Below are 17,336 nucleotides of genomic sequence, written 5' to 3' on the forward strand. Positions count from 1 at the left end.
CGAAGCCAAGTCAGCCTATAGGCACCGGTTGAACCGACGGGTCAAAAAGGGGCATCGGTGCATTGGGCATCCTATATTCCAAAGACGATGTCAAGAGCCCAGGAGAAGATTCTTCAGCACCGGTTCAACCGACGGTGCATCGGAGTATTGCGTCGGTACAATGACGTCAGCGCCCAGAAGAAGATTCTTAAGCACCGGATGAACCGGTGATGCATCGGTGCAAATCATCAGTTCAATCGGTGGTCACTGTAGCAGCAGTCAGAAGTTCAACGGCTACTTCGTGTCTTAGAGTGACCGGATGAACCGACTCTACCCCTACCAGAGGCGTCGGTTCTTCCGATGATACACAGATTTTCAGCTGACCGTTGGAGCAACGGCTACAAGACTTAGTGGCCTATATATACGCCTCACCCTGGCCATTTGAAGATTGCTGGAGTTGCTGGACATCCCACACACACCCAAGAACATCTCCAAGCCATAAAAATCATCAAGATCATATCCGTAGCCCTTAGCACACTTTTGAGAGTGTTGTGTAAAGGTTTGCTCTTAGTGAGTGTGATTGCAAGGCCTTGAGCCTTTGTGTTGTGATTCTCTAGTGAACCAAAACAAGAGCTTGGTGCACCGGCACCTTGGAGCGTGAAGCTCGCCGGCAACGTCATCGACCCTCCGACTTGGTGTGGAGCGGCGACGACATCTTTGTGCGGGGGACGTGGAGACCCCCATCCTTTGTGGAGAAGCTCCTTAGTGGAACCCGGGGCCAAGGTGACCGTGATTGATTCACGAAAGAGACTTGGTGGCCGAGTAGCAATACTCTTAGTGAGTACTACAACAACATGGATGTAGGTGTGCCTTTGTGGCTAACCGAACCACGGGATAAACACCCGCGTCAAGAGTTTGCTATCTCCTATCCCGCTCATTAAGCTTCCGCATTTCATACTAGCAATTTGTATACATTTACTTTCATAAAGTAGTTTCTTGAATAGGAAAGGCTATAGGTTGCTAAACTCTTTTGGGATAGGGGTTTCACACTAGAACAACCATAGTTGCACATCTAGATAGTTTGTTTTAGTTTAAGTTTTGTGCAAACTAGTTGGAGACATAGGTCTAAGTTTTTAGAGTGCCTAATTTACCTCCTCCCCTTCTTAGCCTAGAGCACCCGTTTCCTTTCAAAAAGATGCAGAATATTAGATTATCCTGAAGGCTAAATCTGAGAAATTTCATTCAGTAGAGATTAAAACATTTGGCAACGGAGAAAAGCGAGTAATTGTCACGGTGGAATTATCACCGTCCAAAAGAGGGCACTCAACAAAAAGTACTACGGCTTACATTAGTCAATGAGGATTACGGGCCATTTGATTTGGAAATCGGCATGCAAGTACAGGAAGGAATGACACCCTCTTGGTACCTATACTCGTGAAGGGCCGTTGTTGGCTGCGTTCGTTCCCAAATCAAATATTTTACCCATTGGTACTGCAGAACAAATGGTGCTGCAGGCCACAGTGGCTGGCGCCCAATCATTCCCTGTTTGGAGCAGAATTGGGAGGGGGGGGGGGGGGGGGGGGGGGCAACAGCCGGAAAGACACGTAAAGTGTCGGCCGGTCAGGCCCTCGTGTAGCCACCACGCAACCGAGCTCGCGCACACGCCATGACGCCAGCTACCTGAGTACCAGCTCCAAGCTCCTCCTCATCCCTGCCTGCGGCCCCAGTGAGCCGAGAAGTCGAGCACCAGCACTCGGACCCTCACTCAACCGAGCGGCAGGAAAATGTGGTGGTTACGCGGAATCATTAGCACCGTAACCGCCGCGCATAATTGCAACGATATCTTCTTCCTTTAATTTTTTTTCCTCACTTTTCGCCGTGAAACGGAACGAAGCGATTGGATGGTTGCTTGTGTCCGCCAGATCGAGTCGGTGCGACTACTGACCGCAGGTGATTAGCACGTACAGGAAGGCACTGCGCACTGCACTGATGTTTCAAGTGGTGTGGTGTGGCGGTGTGAGGCCGGGGATCACTTGGAGACTTGGAGTGTTGGAGCCCATGCAATGCATGATGCCGACGATGATGACGATCGAGGGGGAGAGGAGCGAGTGAGAGGAACGCACGAACCGACGGGCGGCGGTGCGTGACCCCGGCCCCCTCCGGGCGGCCCTGGAGATGATGACAAAACGGGCGGTAGGTGACGGGTCCGTATGATGGATCGTCGATCGGAGCGCCACGTCAAGGACGACGACCGCACGGCAGCGGCGAGCTCAACTAATCCGCGCGGTGTAGCTAACAGCAACAACTAAACGGCCGGCTTTGATTAAACTGGCTAACAGCACGTAGTACGTACTAGGATGGTGGTCGAGAAAAGGTTTATGGAGAGAAGAGAGAGAGAGAGAGAGTAAAGCTTGATTATAGAATATTTGCGCAAGAGGATGGAAGACGTGCGCCGCATCGTTCTATTTTCGTGATGCGTGGATGAATTCGTTGATTGGATTGTTCTCCTTGACTTGACAAGAAAAAAGGCCTCGTTTTCGATCTTTACAATTAAAAAATCTACGCCAAGAGCACCTAGGGAGACTATAAATTCAAGAATAGTGTTATTATTATTATTATTATTAATTTATTATCCCTTATAACGAAATCTTTTGGACAATTATTCATCAGCTACTGTCGGAGGAAAAGGGAACAGGTGTCCTGCTAGTTAGAACCAATGCCGTAGTAACAAAAACAGAATTGCGGCCGGCACGACAGATTTTATCAATTATAATTCACCGGTTGGATGAATAACGAGCGATGATTAGCATGCAGTTAAGCTATCTTAATTATTCTTATCAGATGGCGGAAAGGAGGAAAGCAATGCAAGCTAGAGGAAGAAACTGGCGGCAGGCGAAGGCAGGTGCATGCGTGTGCCGCGCGCGGTCCATCCCCGTGACAGCAACGTCCGCCGGGTTGCATATATTGGGTGGTGGATACATACACTCCAAACTGCAAAGCGCTCCTGTTTCCCCCGGCCCCTGTCCTAAAAAGTTGTTGCGCGATGTGATCCCCCCAACCAACCAAGCCGCCGGACCGGCCGCCGACCGGCTAGATCGACCGGGTCGAACCGGTACGTGCCTCGCTCGTGCGAGAAGGTGGTGTGTGTGTGTGTCACCGCTGGCTTTCAGCTAGCCTTGCTTGTTTGTTTTGTTAGGTTGGGTGAGCTAGTACAACATTAAGAACAATGCATGGCGCGTGCTTTGGTGTTTTGTGCAATTATCTGAAAATTGTAATTTAAATACTGTATTGGTGCTGCCTAGAGTGGCTTCTTTGTTTGCCTAATCCATGTTGGAGTATATGTAGCTAGGACCTACAAGCTGCATGGTAGATAGTTTTTTTTTTCAGATTATTTCCTGTTGAAATTTGTAGCGAATATATAACAAAAGTCATTGGCCAAGTTTGCGCAGTTACATTCGTTGCATCGTATCTTCATTGATAGTCTTTATTCTTCGTTTTATGCTCCATAGTTCGAGAAATTTGTGACTTTTGGAAATAGTGAGGATGAGCATGATTTCTTTGATTTATGCAATGATTTGAGATATATAGAACCGATGACTTGAATGTGGGAGTAGGTTTATTGGCTAGGTTAAATATGGATTATTTATAGACATATTTTTCAATCATTTTCTATATATTAGAAATGACCGTAGCATATTTTTTATTTTTAGATTCAGATGAGCATGTGGATAGTATAAATTTTTAGAATGAGTGTAGACACTTCATGCGATTGTATTCATGTGATTGTAGTAGATATGACCATAATGTAGATAGTTAATTTTTTTATAATAAATTAATTAAAGAATTATAATAGATTTTTTTATGAATTGATTATTTTGACACTCTAGTGATGTATTTATTCAGGCTCACATTGAAACCATCTAGCAGCAAAAAAAATCTTTATTTCGAAACAAGTATACGTCGTTAATCTCCATCCAACAATGATGGCTCTACCTTTCGGGGATACACGATGCGCTATATGGACGTCGCGAATCGGCTGGTCGCATCACCAGCACTTCCGATTAATACGAAGACAGCATTTGACACAGTCAGCGTGGCCGTTGTTGCACTGAGAGAATATCAACGAGCACGCTGTCTATGCCAAGTGTTGTGTTCCTATTAACCAGAAATGTTGGTGCTGCGACTGGCCGATTAGTGACATCCTTGTATCGCACCGTGTCCCCCCGAAAGGCATTGTCATCACCGCAGGGTCGAGGTTACCGACATATATATTTTTCGAAATAAAGTTTTTTTCTACTAGATGATTTCTAGATATTGAAAAGAGTGTTCGACTGAAACTGAAGGGTGTCAAAATAATTAGGAGATATAGAGATTTATTTCAATTAATTTGATATTTATTTCAATTAATTTATTCAGGTTTTTTGATTGAGAATTAATGTGCTTTTGTATTGTAGTTCACAGACACTTACCAGCAAGTGTGAAATATAAACAAAGTACTGTTGTTATTGGGGCATTAGTCACATTGTGCCTGCTCTGTCACAGCTCTTTCTAGACCCTTCATTATGTAGATAGGGGTGAGTGTCGGTGTTTACCGCCAAGCCAGCCTAGGGATACCCTTAGCAGTAAGGTTTGTAGGTAGGGATCGACTGCTCTGAAACTCGATGGTACAAGAAACACAAAGATTTAGACAGGTTCGGACCGCGAGTTGCGTAATACCCTACGTCCTGTGTGTTGGTTTGTATTGCCTTAGGTGTTGATGTTATTCGAGGGGGTCCCTGCCCACCCTTATATATCCGGGGGGACAGGGTTACATGGAAAGACCTAGCTGAGTACAGTTGGAGTCTTACTACAACACAATCAGGTAGTTTCCTTTGTACTGCAGCTAGTTCTACGCCTATTCGGGTAGTTTTACAAGAGAGGTAAGGTACATCCATGAGATATCCCTTACTCTAGAACATTCTATGCCTATAAGTAGTCCCGCTGCCCCGAGTCTAACAAGTCCCCGAGCTCTTCGTAGCCGAGTCCTACAGGCATCGAGTACTTGGACGGCGTCTTCGAGTACTTCATGTAGTCAGAACATCCTTCTGGTTGTTTCTGGGCCTTCCTTCAGATGCGTCGAGTAGTCCTCCAAGTACTTGTGGTTGCTCCGAGGCTGTGAGGTGCTCAAGCCCCAAAATCTTGATCATCTATGGTGCGCGAAGTACTTGCGCTCCATATGGAGTAGCCCCCGAGCTTTAGGTTGAATTGTAGAATCAGGCTGAGGGTCACTTCAGTCTTTTTCTTCTTCTTTATTTTTCAAAAAAATTAAAAAATAAATCTCTGATACATATTGTCGGTACACTCAGACAGGAGTACCCTCTCCTAGAAGACAAGGACGAAGGCGCTCAGGAGCGGCAACCACGGACCACGGGTCCGGATCCCCGCGGACAGGTCCCGAACATCCGCGGGCCGGACCTGGGCCTCTACAAGTAGAAGCCGGACCTCCAGGAAGCCTAAGTCATCGAGCCAGCCAAGGGACCCGGACCCAATACCCTATTCGGGTAGGAGTCTGGAGCCCTCGCAAGCCCCTGTGGGCGCGGCCGCCGACCCCAGGGTCCGGCGCCGCCACGTGTCCCATAGGGCCGACCTCCGGACCTCCGCTCCCCGCTTGGGCAGGGGTCCGGAACCGCCACGTGTCCCACAGGCACGAGTCTTCTGCCTAAAGCCAGCCCTCCTGCCGCATTAAATGCTGGTGGTTGGGGCATGCGCTGCCAGAGCAGGGCATCGGATACTCACTCACGGGTTGGACAGGCGTGAAATGACAACACGGTAAGCCCGCCTGTTTCTAAGGCGGCTCGTCTATTACCGAGGCACGCAGTAGTGGCTCATCGCCGCGCGCGTGGACGAGTCATGATGACCAGCTACTAACTGGAGCAACAGTGCACGCTGCTACAGCGGACTGAGTCAGTAGTTCGGCGCTTCATCATGACCTCGACGCGCGGCTCCAGAGGCTAGACTCTACTCCGACAGGACAGCTCAAGACCATCCCTGGTCAGAAGCTACGCACGGAAGCCGATGACAAGATCTCCGGATTTGAGGCATTGAAGGCCGAAGTGTAGTTTATAATACATCGCCGGGCCCACCTGTCGGGGTCCCGCTCAGTGTACTGCTCCCCTTGGGCTTATAAAAGGGAGAGCACGCACGGTAGAAAAAGGGGTTCAAGTACACAAAACCAAGACAACTGAGTCACAACTCTCAGAACACTCTGAACATATCCTCCCTCTCGGGCTAAGAGAGCACACTCGGGGGACAGGCAATACAACACACAGTGGATGTAGGGTATTACGCTCCGTCGGCCCGAACCACTCTAAATCCTTGTGTGCTTCTCGCATTCATTCGCCTCTAAATCGAGCACTCCTTGACTGCCCCCAAGCTCATCCTACACTTAGGATTAGGCGGGTGCAATCCGCCATGTGGCCCCCGGGCCCACCTGCGGGTGAGGTAATAACCCGCAGGTGGGGCCAAATCCATGTCGTGGTTGACGCCTGCTCGGACGGACCGCGCCGGTGTTCTCTGCGGGGGAATTCGTCCCCTGCAACGCTAGTAGCTGGCGCTGCCGGTCTCCAGGTACTCTGGCCCCCCGTCCTATACACAACGTAGGACTGGCATTTAGTAACTTGCCCATGTGGTCCCGGATCCTGTTGGCAGAGGTCCTTTGAGATACGCTGCCAGACCTGTGGAAGAAAGCTTAGGAGGCCAGACCTCAAGCTAGAATGAGGTCCGGACCTCTAGGTACGCAGTTCCGGGCACCAGGGCACCTGTTACAGAGTGGTGGAGTGCGCAGGCTTAGGATACAGAACCAGGCTAAGGGGCTGCACAGGGCTCCGGACCACCCCCGGGAACAAGCACCTCTTCCCCGAAGCTGGCTCCTAAGGACCCGGACCCCCCTCTAGCAGTAAGGGGTCCCAATCTGAACCACATGCCGGCCAACTCAATTCGGACACAGGAGTGGGAACCACGCGGGGGTTAGTGCAAACAGAATGCGTAGATTGAAATTGGAATGTATCATCCTTAGAGGCGAACTAAGAATAAACTTTTGCTTTATAACTAGATGTACATGAGATATGCGATGTAAGTCAGAACACGGGTTTATGAGGCTGGAGCTGTCCGGACCTCCGGACCCCCAGTCTTAGGTACTACGGTACTCGCCCTAGGGAGGTAGAGCTTGCAGGCTTAGGGTACGGAACCAGGCCAAGCGGCTACACGGCTCCGGACCTCCCCGGAGGGTGAGTACGCTTCCCTGAACCTGCTTCGTAGAGGTCCGGACCCCTCCACGGGGGAGGCTCACCGGACTGGACCACACGGAAGTACTACCTAGTTACAAAGGAAAAGGTTTTATTCCCTGCTGGGCCTCTAAGGGTAGCACTTATAGAGATGTAGAGTCGGGGGTGCGACCGGAGTCGGCTTAACATCGGAGAGAGCCACCAGAGTCGGCTTAGTGCGACCGGAGTGGGCTTTCCATCGGAGCGGGCTTGGTGCGATCGGAGTCGACTTTCCACCGGAGCGGGCTTCCTCACATGAGTGAGGTATGCTGCGAGCTGGGATTTGTTGAAGTTGTGCTCCCCCAGACCTGCTTGATGACGACCTGGGAGAGCATGACCCGATGTCGCCATCCTGCTGACGCGGGCGCTTGCCGCGCGAGTTTTGGCCCCCGGGCGTATCATAAGGGGCCAAGTGCCATACATGGCCCTCAGCAGCCCTAGCGTACTTGTCCGCCAAGGCAAACAAGGTGGCAACAGTTTCCACCTGGTGTGTGGCCAGCTTCTCCAACATCTTCTCGTCACGGACCCCTGTCGGAAAGCCGTGATAATAGATGCATCAGAAATACTGGGAATGATTCCACGTACCTTGGTGAAGTGGGAGATGAAGGCCCGGAGCGACTCCCCGGGTTGCTGCCTCACGACGTGGAGATGGGTCTCCACACCGTGCTGCTGGTACGCGCTGGCGAAGTTCACCGAGAACAGCGCGCACAGCTCGCCCCAGGATTGGATTGACCCGGGGGAGAGGTTCATGAGCCAAGTCCGGGCTGGCCCGGTCAAGGCTACATGGAAGTAACTCGCCATGACGGCGTCGTTACCCCCAGCTGCCGTGATGACGGTGATGTAGACCTGCAGGAATTCCGACGGGTTGGTCGTCCCGTCGTACTTCTCTGGCAGGTGCGGTCAGAACTTGGGTTGCCAGGCCACCACGCGGAGATGCTCCGCAAGCGCGACGCAGCCCACACCAGCCACCGGGGTCTGGATATGACCTTGGGACCTTGGTGCCACCGCGCCGAGATCGGCGTCGAGGTTCTGACCCTCGATGTTGAGCCGGCGTTCACGTGCCCGCTCCATGGAGGCGTGGGCGTCCTCTCCCGCACGCCTGCGGTTGAGTTCTGCCCGCAGATCAGCTGTCCGCACGATTCCCACTGTAGTAAGGCGCGCAGAGGTTGGTGCGCCACCCTGTCGTCGATGCTGTCCCGACCCAGTCCCCGTGGAGCCGGGGTGGCCTGGGCCAGGATGATGAGGCGGTCGATGTCGTCGCGCCACTGCCTCATCACGTCCGGTGAGACTGCTAGTTCTGGCGGGTTGCGGAGCAGCTCCCTGGCCGTGGCTAACAGCTCGCTCGGAGTGACCTGCGCGGGGGCTCTGGGGGCATGCTCCGTTGCACACTGCTGCGCGCCGTGGGCAGCAGCCCTCGGCGTTGGACGGCGAGAGGACTGCGGCGCGGGTGTCGCTGCTCCCTCCCCCATCGGGTGGTCATGGAACTCGACAATCCGAGCCATGGAGATGCCAAGTGGGCGATCAAGCGGAAACCAAGCTAGCTTCCTACCTGGCGCGCCAAAATGTCGGAGGACTTCTCCAGCCGGGTGGCGGATTGCACCCGTCTAATCCTAAGTGTAGGATGAGCTTGGGGGCAGTCAAGGAGTGCTCGATCTTGAGGCGAATGAATGTGAGAAGCACACAAGGATTTAGAGAGGTTCAGGCCGCCAGAGCGTAATACCCTACATCCACTGTGTGTTGTATTGCCTGTCCCCCGAGTGTGCTCTCTGAGCCCGAGAGGGAGGATATGTTCAGAGTGTTCTGAGAGTTGTGACTCAGTTGTCTTGGTTTTGTGTACTTTAACCCCTTTTCTACCGTGCGTGCTCTCACTTTTATAAGCCCAAGGGGAGCAGTACACTGAGCGGGACCCCAACAGGTGGGCCCGGCGATGTATTATAAACGACACTTTGGCCTTCAATGCCTCAGATCCAGAGATCTTGTCGTCGGCTTCCGTGCGTAGCTTCTGACCAGGGGTGGTCTTGAGCCGTCCTGTCGGAGTAGAGTCTAGCCTATGGAGCCGCGCGTCGAGGTCATGATGAAGTGCCGAACTACTGACTTAGTCCGCTATAGCAGCGTGCACTGTTGCTCCAGTTAGTAGCTGGTCATCATGACTCGTCGCCCACGCGCGCGGCGCTGAGACACTACTGTGTGCCTCGGTAACAGATGAGCCGCCTTGGAAACAGGCCGGCTTACTGTGTTGTCATGTCACTCCTATCCAACCCGTGAGTGGGTATCCGATGCCCTGCTCTGGCAGCGCACGCCCCAACCACCAGCATTTAATGCGGTAGGAGGGCTGGCTTCAGGCAGAAGACTCGTGCCTATGGGACATGTGGCGTTTCCGGACCCCTGCCCAAGCGGGGAGCGGAGGTCCGAAGGTCGGCCCTGTGGGACACGTGGCGGCGCCGGACCCTGGGGTCGGCGGCCGCGCCCACAGGGGCTTACGAGGGCTCCGGACTCCTACCCGAATAGGGTGCTGGGTCTGGGTCCCTTGGCTTGCTCGATGACTTAGGCTTCCTGGAGGTCCGGCTTCCACTTGTAGAGGCCCAGGTCCGGCCCACGGAGGTTCGGGACCTGTCCGCGGGGGTCCGGACCCGCGGTCCGTGGTTGCCGCTCCTGAGCGCCTTCGTCCTTGTCTTGTAGGAGAGGGTACTCCTGTCTGAGTGTACCGACACATATATTCCGCAGCCCCCGAGTCTTGAATTTAAATCCCTCCATTTAGATTTAAGAATCAATGTAAACTCATGGCAAAAACTGAAAACTTTCCTGAGAAGGAAAGAATCCATTAGCGTCCCAAATATTCACAAAATTGCCCTCATTGGCCATATAAAGCCAGTTGAAAACTTTCAAGGGTTTTACCCCTTGAACTCATGGCCGCCGTCAGACTCAGATTCACATTCACATTCACATTCACCTCTTCTCAGTCAAAATCCAAAAGCCCCTCTCGTAGCCCACGAGTTAAAACTCGTGACTGTGAGATGGCTCCCAAGAAGAACAAGTCCAAGATTGAAGAGGAAACGATCGCCAATATGTCCACAGGTTGGCGTAAAAGCAAGATGTCTGAATCACTGGTCTGGGAGTTAGAAAGTATGGGTCTCCTCCAAGAACAGGCCGTAAGCCAGTGGCGCGCTGGTGAAGTAGAAGATTACCCCATGGAAGGTACCCTTGAGAGCATTATGTTTCGCGATTTTGTAGAACGTGGTTTCACTCTTCCCGTGTCAGAATTTTTCTATAGACTTCTTCAGTTTTGGGGAATTCAATTACACCTTCTTACTCTCCAATCCATCTTGCATGTTTCAATTTTCACTCACTTCTGTGAGGCTTTCCTTGGAATTCTTTCCCATTTCCACCTTTTCAACATTTCTTCTTCCTTGTTCCTCTCCCAAATGCCACCAATCCCGCCGTCGTTGGGGGATGTGAATTGGTACTCCGTTCGGAAACCCGAAGCAAGTACTTTGCTTATGATCCGGTGAATAAGGGAGCCGAATGGAAGAAGTTCTAGTTCCATGTCGGGAACTTTGAATCTCCACTTCCAGAAAGGATTGCTGGTGCCCCGCAAGTTCAAGAAAGCTAGTCAAGTAAAGGACTTAGTGGCAAGCAAGTTGAAGCCATTCTTCGTGCGATTGCTATTGTTAAGAAGAAAGGAGTCACTAGAGATCATGTGGTCTTTTCATTTATCGGTCGCCGGACACAGCCTCTCCAGCTTTGAAAGCATCCTGCCTTTAGATATGACGGCACGCAGGATCCCACTAGGATGTCCCCAGAGCCAATAGCTCAGTCTGAAGTAATAAAGAGATGCTGCAAAGTACTCAATAACTTCGACAAGTCTTTGACACTTCCAACACTCTTCTCGGCACAAAATCCTCCCGAGAATGCCTGGGTACGTGTTATGGATACCATGTCGAGTACTTGTAGTTAACCATTTTTGATATTCTGACTAATTATTGGCTTCTTTCTGCAGAAAAATTATAAATCTTGGTATTGTATGCCTCCGACTTCTGTAAATGTTGATTCTGACGACAGCAAGAAACGGAAGGTGGCTCCCGGATCAATGTTGCAGAGGAAAGTTCCTCGTCTCAATGCCGGCCAGTAAGTATATAATATTTTGTTGATTGTATCCCGTTTGCCTCAGCTTTCTTATTCAGAATCTTGCTTGGCTAGGATCCAACATCTTTCGGCGCATGAGAAAGATCAAGTCCAAGACTTCCACAACTGGGTGTCGAGTGGTTCAGAAGGAACTAGTCGATCAGCCCCCGAATCTCCTGTAATTGGGTTGATCGAGACCCCGGCTGCCAGTTTGCCAAGTGCAGACACAGCTGAGGATCCAAGCGAACCAGGCCCTGAAATATCTGATACTCCTGCGGCTACTGAAGGAGCCTCCAATGCTGGTGGATCTGGGAGTAGTGGAGCAGAAGGGTCAAAAGGTCCTTCCGTTCGACTGGTACCATTCCAGTCTATGCCTCAGTCAGCCAAGGAAGAGTTGGGAAAGGAACTATTTGATGATCCACTGTTGTCTCTAGACAACATGAAGAAACTTGCAGATTGTATGCAATGGAGCTTTAAGTTTACCAAGGTGAGTCTTCTGCCGCTACTTGTCTTCGTTGAGTAGTTGTTGATGTCTAACCAGATTTGCCTTGGATGTTACATGATGTAGCCAATCGATCTTTCCTAAAGTCTCATGCTCTGTATAAGACTGTAGACAATCGAAAGATCTTGGAGGGGCAGAAAGCCATGATTGCCAAATGACTCGATGAAGCCCTTGCTGCTCGGAACAAACTTTATGAAGCAAGTTAGCAGCATCATCTGAAGGTTTGTGACATGAAGCGCCAGATTAAGAACCTTGAAGAAGAAAGATCAAAGCTTCAAGAGGAAAATTATAGGCTTCAGAAGCAATTGCAGGCTGCCCAAGCCTGTAAGCACTCAATCTTTTGTCTTGATTTTGCTTTGTCAAATCAATTTCTGAGATATCTTCCCATCACGTTCTCCGGAAGACCATACTCGACTAATAGCAGCAGCTCAAGCTCTTGTGGATATGGTTGATACTGAAGAAGAGTCGTCAAGTGGCAAGTCCTTGGTGGAGCATTTGGAAGAAGCTCCCCAGAAAATTTTTGATGTTATGACGGCTACTTCCAAGAATTATCTAACCCACATGATAGGAATTGTTAAGTCGTACGTGCCTCAGTTTAATTTAGCTTCGATAGCTAAAGGAATAGCTCCCAGATGCTCTGATGAGAAATTCCGATAGTATTATAAGGAATCAGAAGTGATTGCGGAGGAAATTCTGAAGAACATGGCAGAGTAGACTGCTTGTAACAACTCTTACAATCTTCATTGGATTCTTGTCGTTGTCCATAATTCGTATCCTGTTGTTGTATTTTCAGAAGCATGATATAATACCATAGGATAAATATGAACTAATCGAGTAGAATACTTGAATGGAGTAATCCTTAAAGTTAGTCATTTAGGGTGAGTCTCGTCAGACTACCCGATTTGAGAAACTTGTAAAGGTATCCATAAACTACTTGAGCAAGCGAATAGTGTTTCCTTACCAAGGACTGGAGTAATCCATAAGACAAAACTATTAGGTACGAACCCCGTCGGGTTGCTCAAGATGTCAATGTCATAGGGATATCCAAGGCTTACTCGAGCAAGGCGAGTAAGGTGTCCTTTGACTAAGGACTGGAGTAATCCTTAAGGCAAAACTGTTAGGTATGAACCCCGTCGGGTTATCCAAGATGTAAATGCCAGAAAGATATCAGAAACTTACTCGAGCGAGGCGAGTAAGGTGTCTAACTTGTAGACCGGAGTAACTACTAAGATTGACCTATTAGGGCAAACCCCGTCGGGTTGCCCAAGATGGACAAAATGCAGTAGTATTCATAACGTACTCGAGTAAGCGAGTAGTTTTGCCTTTACAACACGGCTGGAGTTCCTCATAGTTGACCTGTTAGGATGAACTCCGTCGAGTTACCCAAGATGGACAACTAGTAAAGGTATCCAAACACCTTCCCGAGCTAGGCGAGTAGGTTGCGCCCTTACATTAAGGGCAAGGATGCGGCTTGTGTAGTTATCCTGATGGAGAACTGTATAAGCTATCCTGAACTGGTGATACTATCAGACGGAGAGATTGCCTTTAATGTAGTCGATATACCGTTAAGGACCCTTGTTTCATTAAAAAATCAACTGACAACACTAGATTGCTTGGATCAAGGATAAAACTTGCGCAAGTGCTCGATGTTCCAGGAATTCGGTACCTCATTGCCATCTGCATCAGTGATTCTGTATGATCCTGGTCTTGTAACCTTGGTTACAATGAATGGACCCTCCCATCTGGAATTTAACATGTGCAGTCATGTCTCATCCTGAATCCTGCGTAGTACTAGATCTCCCACGTTGAATTATCTTTGCTAGACATTGCGATCATGATAGCGTCTGACTCCTTGAAGATATCTAGCCGATTGAGTTAAGACATTGATTCTGGCCTCTTTGATTGAGTCTAACTCAAGTTGTCGAGCTTCATCTGCTTCTCCTTCTTGATAGGCTTCTACTCTTAGAGATTTCCACATAATATCAGTGGGTAGTATAGATTCTGATCCGTAAGTGAGGAAGAAAGTAGATTGTCCAGTTGCTTTGCTAGACTGGGTTCGCAGCCCCCAGACTACATGAGGAAGTTCTTGAATCCACTTGCCACCTTTCTTGGAGTTGGCATCGTAGAGTCTTTTCTTCAGGCCGTCGAGTACTAAACCATTGATTCGCTCAACTTATCCGTTTGCCCGAGGATGAGCTACTGAGGCATATTTGACCTCAATGCAGGAGTTGTCATAGAAATCCCAAAAAGATTGTGACGTGAAGTTAGAACCAAGATCTGTAATGATGGTGTGAGGAAAGCCGAATCGGTGGATAATGTCAGAGATGAAATCCACTGCTCCGTCGGATGAGATCTTGACAATGGGCTTGTACTCGATCCACTTGGTAAACTTGTCGACTGCTACCCGCACATGATTGAATCCTCCTGGAGCTACGGTTAATGGTCCGATCATGTCCAAACTCCAACAGGCGAACGGCCATGATGGAGGGATTGTTATCAAGTTATGTGCTGGGACGTGAGTCTTCTTGCCGAAGAATTGGCAGCCAGGGCACCGTCTGACCAAGTCTTCTGCGTCCGAAACAGCTGTTGGCCAGAAGAATCCTGACCTATACGCCTTGCCGACTAGTGTCCTTGATGCAGCGTGATTGCCGCAAACTCCTTCATGTATTTCTCGGAGGATGTCTTTGCCTTCTTCAAGGGTAACACATTTCATAAGGATGCCTGAAGCAGAGCGCTTGTATAGGTTGTCTCCAACGATGACCAAACCCTAGCTACGCCTGATGATGTGGGCAGCTTCAGCGCTTCTAGGATCAACATGTGGTGGAAACTTGAACTCCTTGATGAAGTCGATAAACTGAGTCCGCCAATCTTCTTCAATCATCAGCACTTCTCTGACTGTGGCCGGAGCCTCCGTGTCAGTGGCTTGTTGGCTTTGTTCCTTGACTGATGGGTGGTGAAGTTCATGGACAAAAACTCCTGGTGGAACAGCTGCTCGAGTGGACCCAAGTTTGGAGAGGACATCGACTCCCACGTTGTTGTTGCGATAGACGTGGTGGATTTCCAATCCTGAGAACTTGTTTTCGAGCTTCCAGATTTCTTCAACGTATGCGTCCATTGTATCCTTGTTGATGTTCCATTCTTTATTGACTTGTTGAACGACGAGTAGAGAGTCGCCGTAGACAAGTAGTCGCTTGATGCCGAGAGATACTGCTAGTCGGAGGCCATGTAGCAATGCCTCATATTCAGCTTCATTGTTGGAGTCCTTGAATAAGATTTGGGACACATACTTCAATCGTTCTCCTTTGGGGAGATGAACAAAACTCCTGCACCGCCTCCGTCGATGTTGAGTGAGCCATCGAAGTACATTACCCAATGCTCTGGAATGTTCTGGGGTGCTAGAATTTGATTTTCCCGCCATTCAGCCAAGAAGTCGACTAGTGCCTGTGACTTGATTGCTGTTCTTTGCTTGAAGTTGATTTCCAAGGCTCCCAGTTCAACTGCCCACTTTGAGATTCGTCCAGTGGCATCCCAATTGTGGAGTATGTCTCCCAATGGGAAGTCAGTTATGACCGAGATCTTGTATTCATCGAAGTAATGCCGGAGCTTCCTTGAGGTGATTAGAATTCCATACAGAAGTTTCTGAATTGATGGATATCTAACCTTTGATTCAGAGAGTACTTTGCTAATGAAGTAGACTGGTCTCTGAACTCCGTAAGTGTGGCCTTTCTCCGGGCGTTCGACTACTATCGCCGTACTGACTACATGGGTAGTCACAGCGATGTAGAGGAGTAATTCCTCACCGGGTAGTGGAGCTGTTAGAATCGGCGATGACTGGAGATGATGTTTGAGATTCTCGAGTGCTTCCACGATTTTTGTAGTCCACTTGAATTTATCTTGTCGCTTTAGGAGTTTGAAGAAGGGTAATCCAGCCTGGACAAGAATCGATTCAAGGCTGCCATGCAGCCTATAAGCTTCTGGACGTCCTTGATGGTAGCTGGAGCGTCCATGGCCATGATGGCATTGATCTTCTCAGGATTAGCCTCAATTCCTCGGTTGCTAACGATGAATCCGAGTAGTTTTCTAGAGGGTACACCAAAGACACTTGGTTGGGTTGAGCTTCCAACGGAATTTTCGGAGGCTATTGAAGGTCTCTTCTGTTAGTCACCAGACGGCGATGTACGCCGGCGGCGAGGACACTAGCAGTGACTAGAACGCACGCGAGAACACTTGGACACAAGATTTGGTGCTGCTAATAACCGGCAGCTTTTCTGATGCAATTGATTGAGTATTAATAGAAGAATACAAAGGCCACTCGGCCACCTTTCACACAGCGTGTGATGCGCATCCATCCCTACGCCCACTACGATGCCAATGGCGGAGAGCCAGAGTTCGTGGCGAGCTATTCTCGGCCACGACCTATCTACGCGCGCACGACGTCCACAGCTCGGAGTTCATGCGCGCATGCACCAAATAAACATGCAAAGCTAAAAATAGGAAAGGCTTATCGGTTTATCTAACAATTCTCCTCCTAAGCCTTGCCTACATGACGGACACCAAGTTTAGAGCGCAGCTCACAGAATCGTTCGCGCCCCAGAGCCTTGGTGCAGATGTCCGCCAGCTGCTCCAACGTCCCAATGGACTGGACCTGAACCCTGTTCTCCTCGATGCACTCGCGGATATAATGGTATTTGACATCAATATGCTTACTTCGATCATGGAACACGGGATTCCGGCTGAGCGCGACGGCGGACTGGTTGTCGATCTTGAGTGCGAAAGCTCCTGCCTCCTTTCCCTTGATCTCTGCTAGGAGACGAGTGAGCCAGACACCTTGGCAGGCAGCTGTGGCGGCAGCTATGTACTCTGCTTCGCATGATGACAGAGCCACAACACGCTGCTTCTGCGCTTGCCAGGTGACCAGGTTGCCGCCGAGGAAGAAGACGACTCCGGTCGTGCTCTTGCGGGTGTCGATGTCGCCCGCCAGGTCACTGTCGCTGTACCCAACAAGCTGAGCTCCTTTCTTCCTTCTGTAACAGCAACCGAATTGCAGAGTGCCTGCAACGTACCTGAGCACCCTCTTGACAGCAGCAAGATGCTCGGTGGTGGGATTCTCCATGAATTGGCTGACATACCCCACCGAGTAGGCAAGGTCTGGCCGGGAGTTCACCAAGTAGCGCAGAGAGCCGACGATGCTGCGGTACTTGGTTGGATCAACTGCTGGAGCCATACTCTACTTGCTGAGCTTCAGGCGGGGCTCCATGGGAGTGTGGCTTGCATTGCAGCCAGTGAGCCCGGCTGTTTCCAAGATCTTCGTTGCATACTCGCCTTGGCAGATGGTGATCCCGGCCTCACTCTGGGTAACCTCCAACCCCAGATAGTAGTGAAGGAGGCCGAGGTCACTCATCTGGAACTTTGCCTTCATCTCCTCCTTGAAC

General features: G+C 50.0%; 1 protein-coding gene and 1 long non-coding RNA gene across 2 annotated transcripts; both read right to left on the reverse strand.

The window, feature by feature from the left end:
• Window positions 1–6,193: 6,193 nt before the first annotated feature.
• Window positions 6,194–6,764, reverse strand: LOC120658746. Its single transcript, XR_005668828.1, has 2 exons — window positions 6,693–6,764; window positions 6,194–6,603 (listed from the first exon to the last, which is right to left on the reverse strand). It is a non-coding gene; the product is annotated as an uncharacterized LOC120658746 (long non-coding RNA).
• Window positions 6,765–16,432: 9,668 nt separating this feature from the next.
• Window positions 16,433–17,128, reverse strand: LOC120662451 (secreted RxLR effector protein 161-like). The gene has a single exon (XM_039941595.1). The coding sequence runs from the start codon at window positions 17,126–17,128 to the stop codon at window positions 16,433–16,435; it is 696 nt and encodes a 231-aa protein (XP_039797529.1).
• Window positions 17,129–17,336: the final 208 nt, after the last annotated feature.

This window comes from Panicum virgatum, chromosome 2N, assembly GCF_016808335.1.
Source record: "Panicum virgatum strain AP13 chromosome 2N, P.virgatum_v5, whole genome shotgun sequence".
Taxonomy (NCBI): domain Eukaryota; kingdom Viridiplantae; phylum Streptophyta; class Magnoliopsida; order Poales; family Poaceae; genus Panicum; species Panicum virgatum.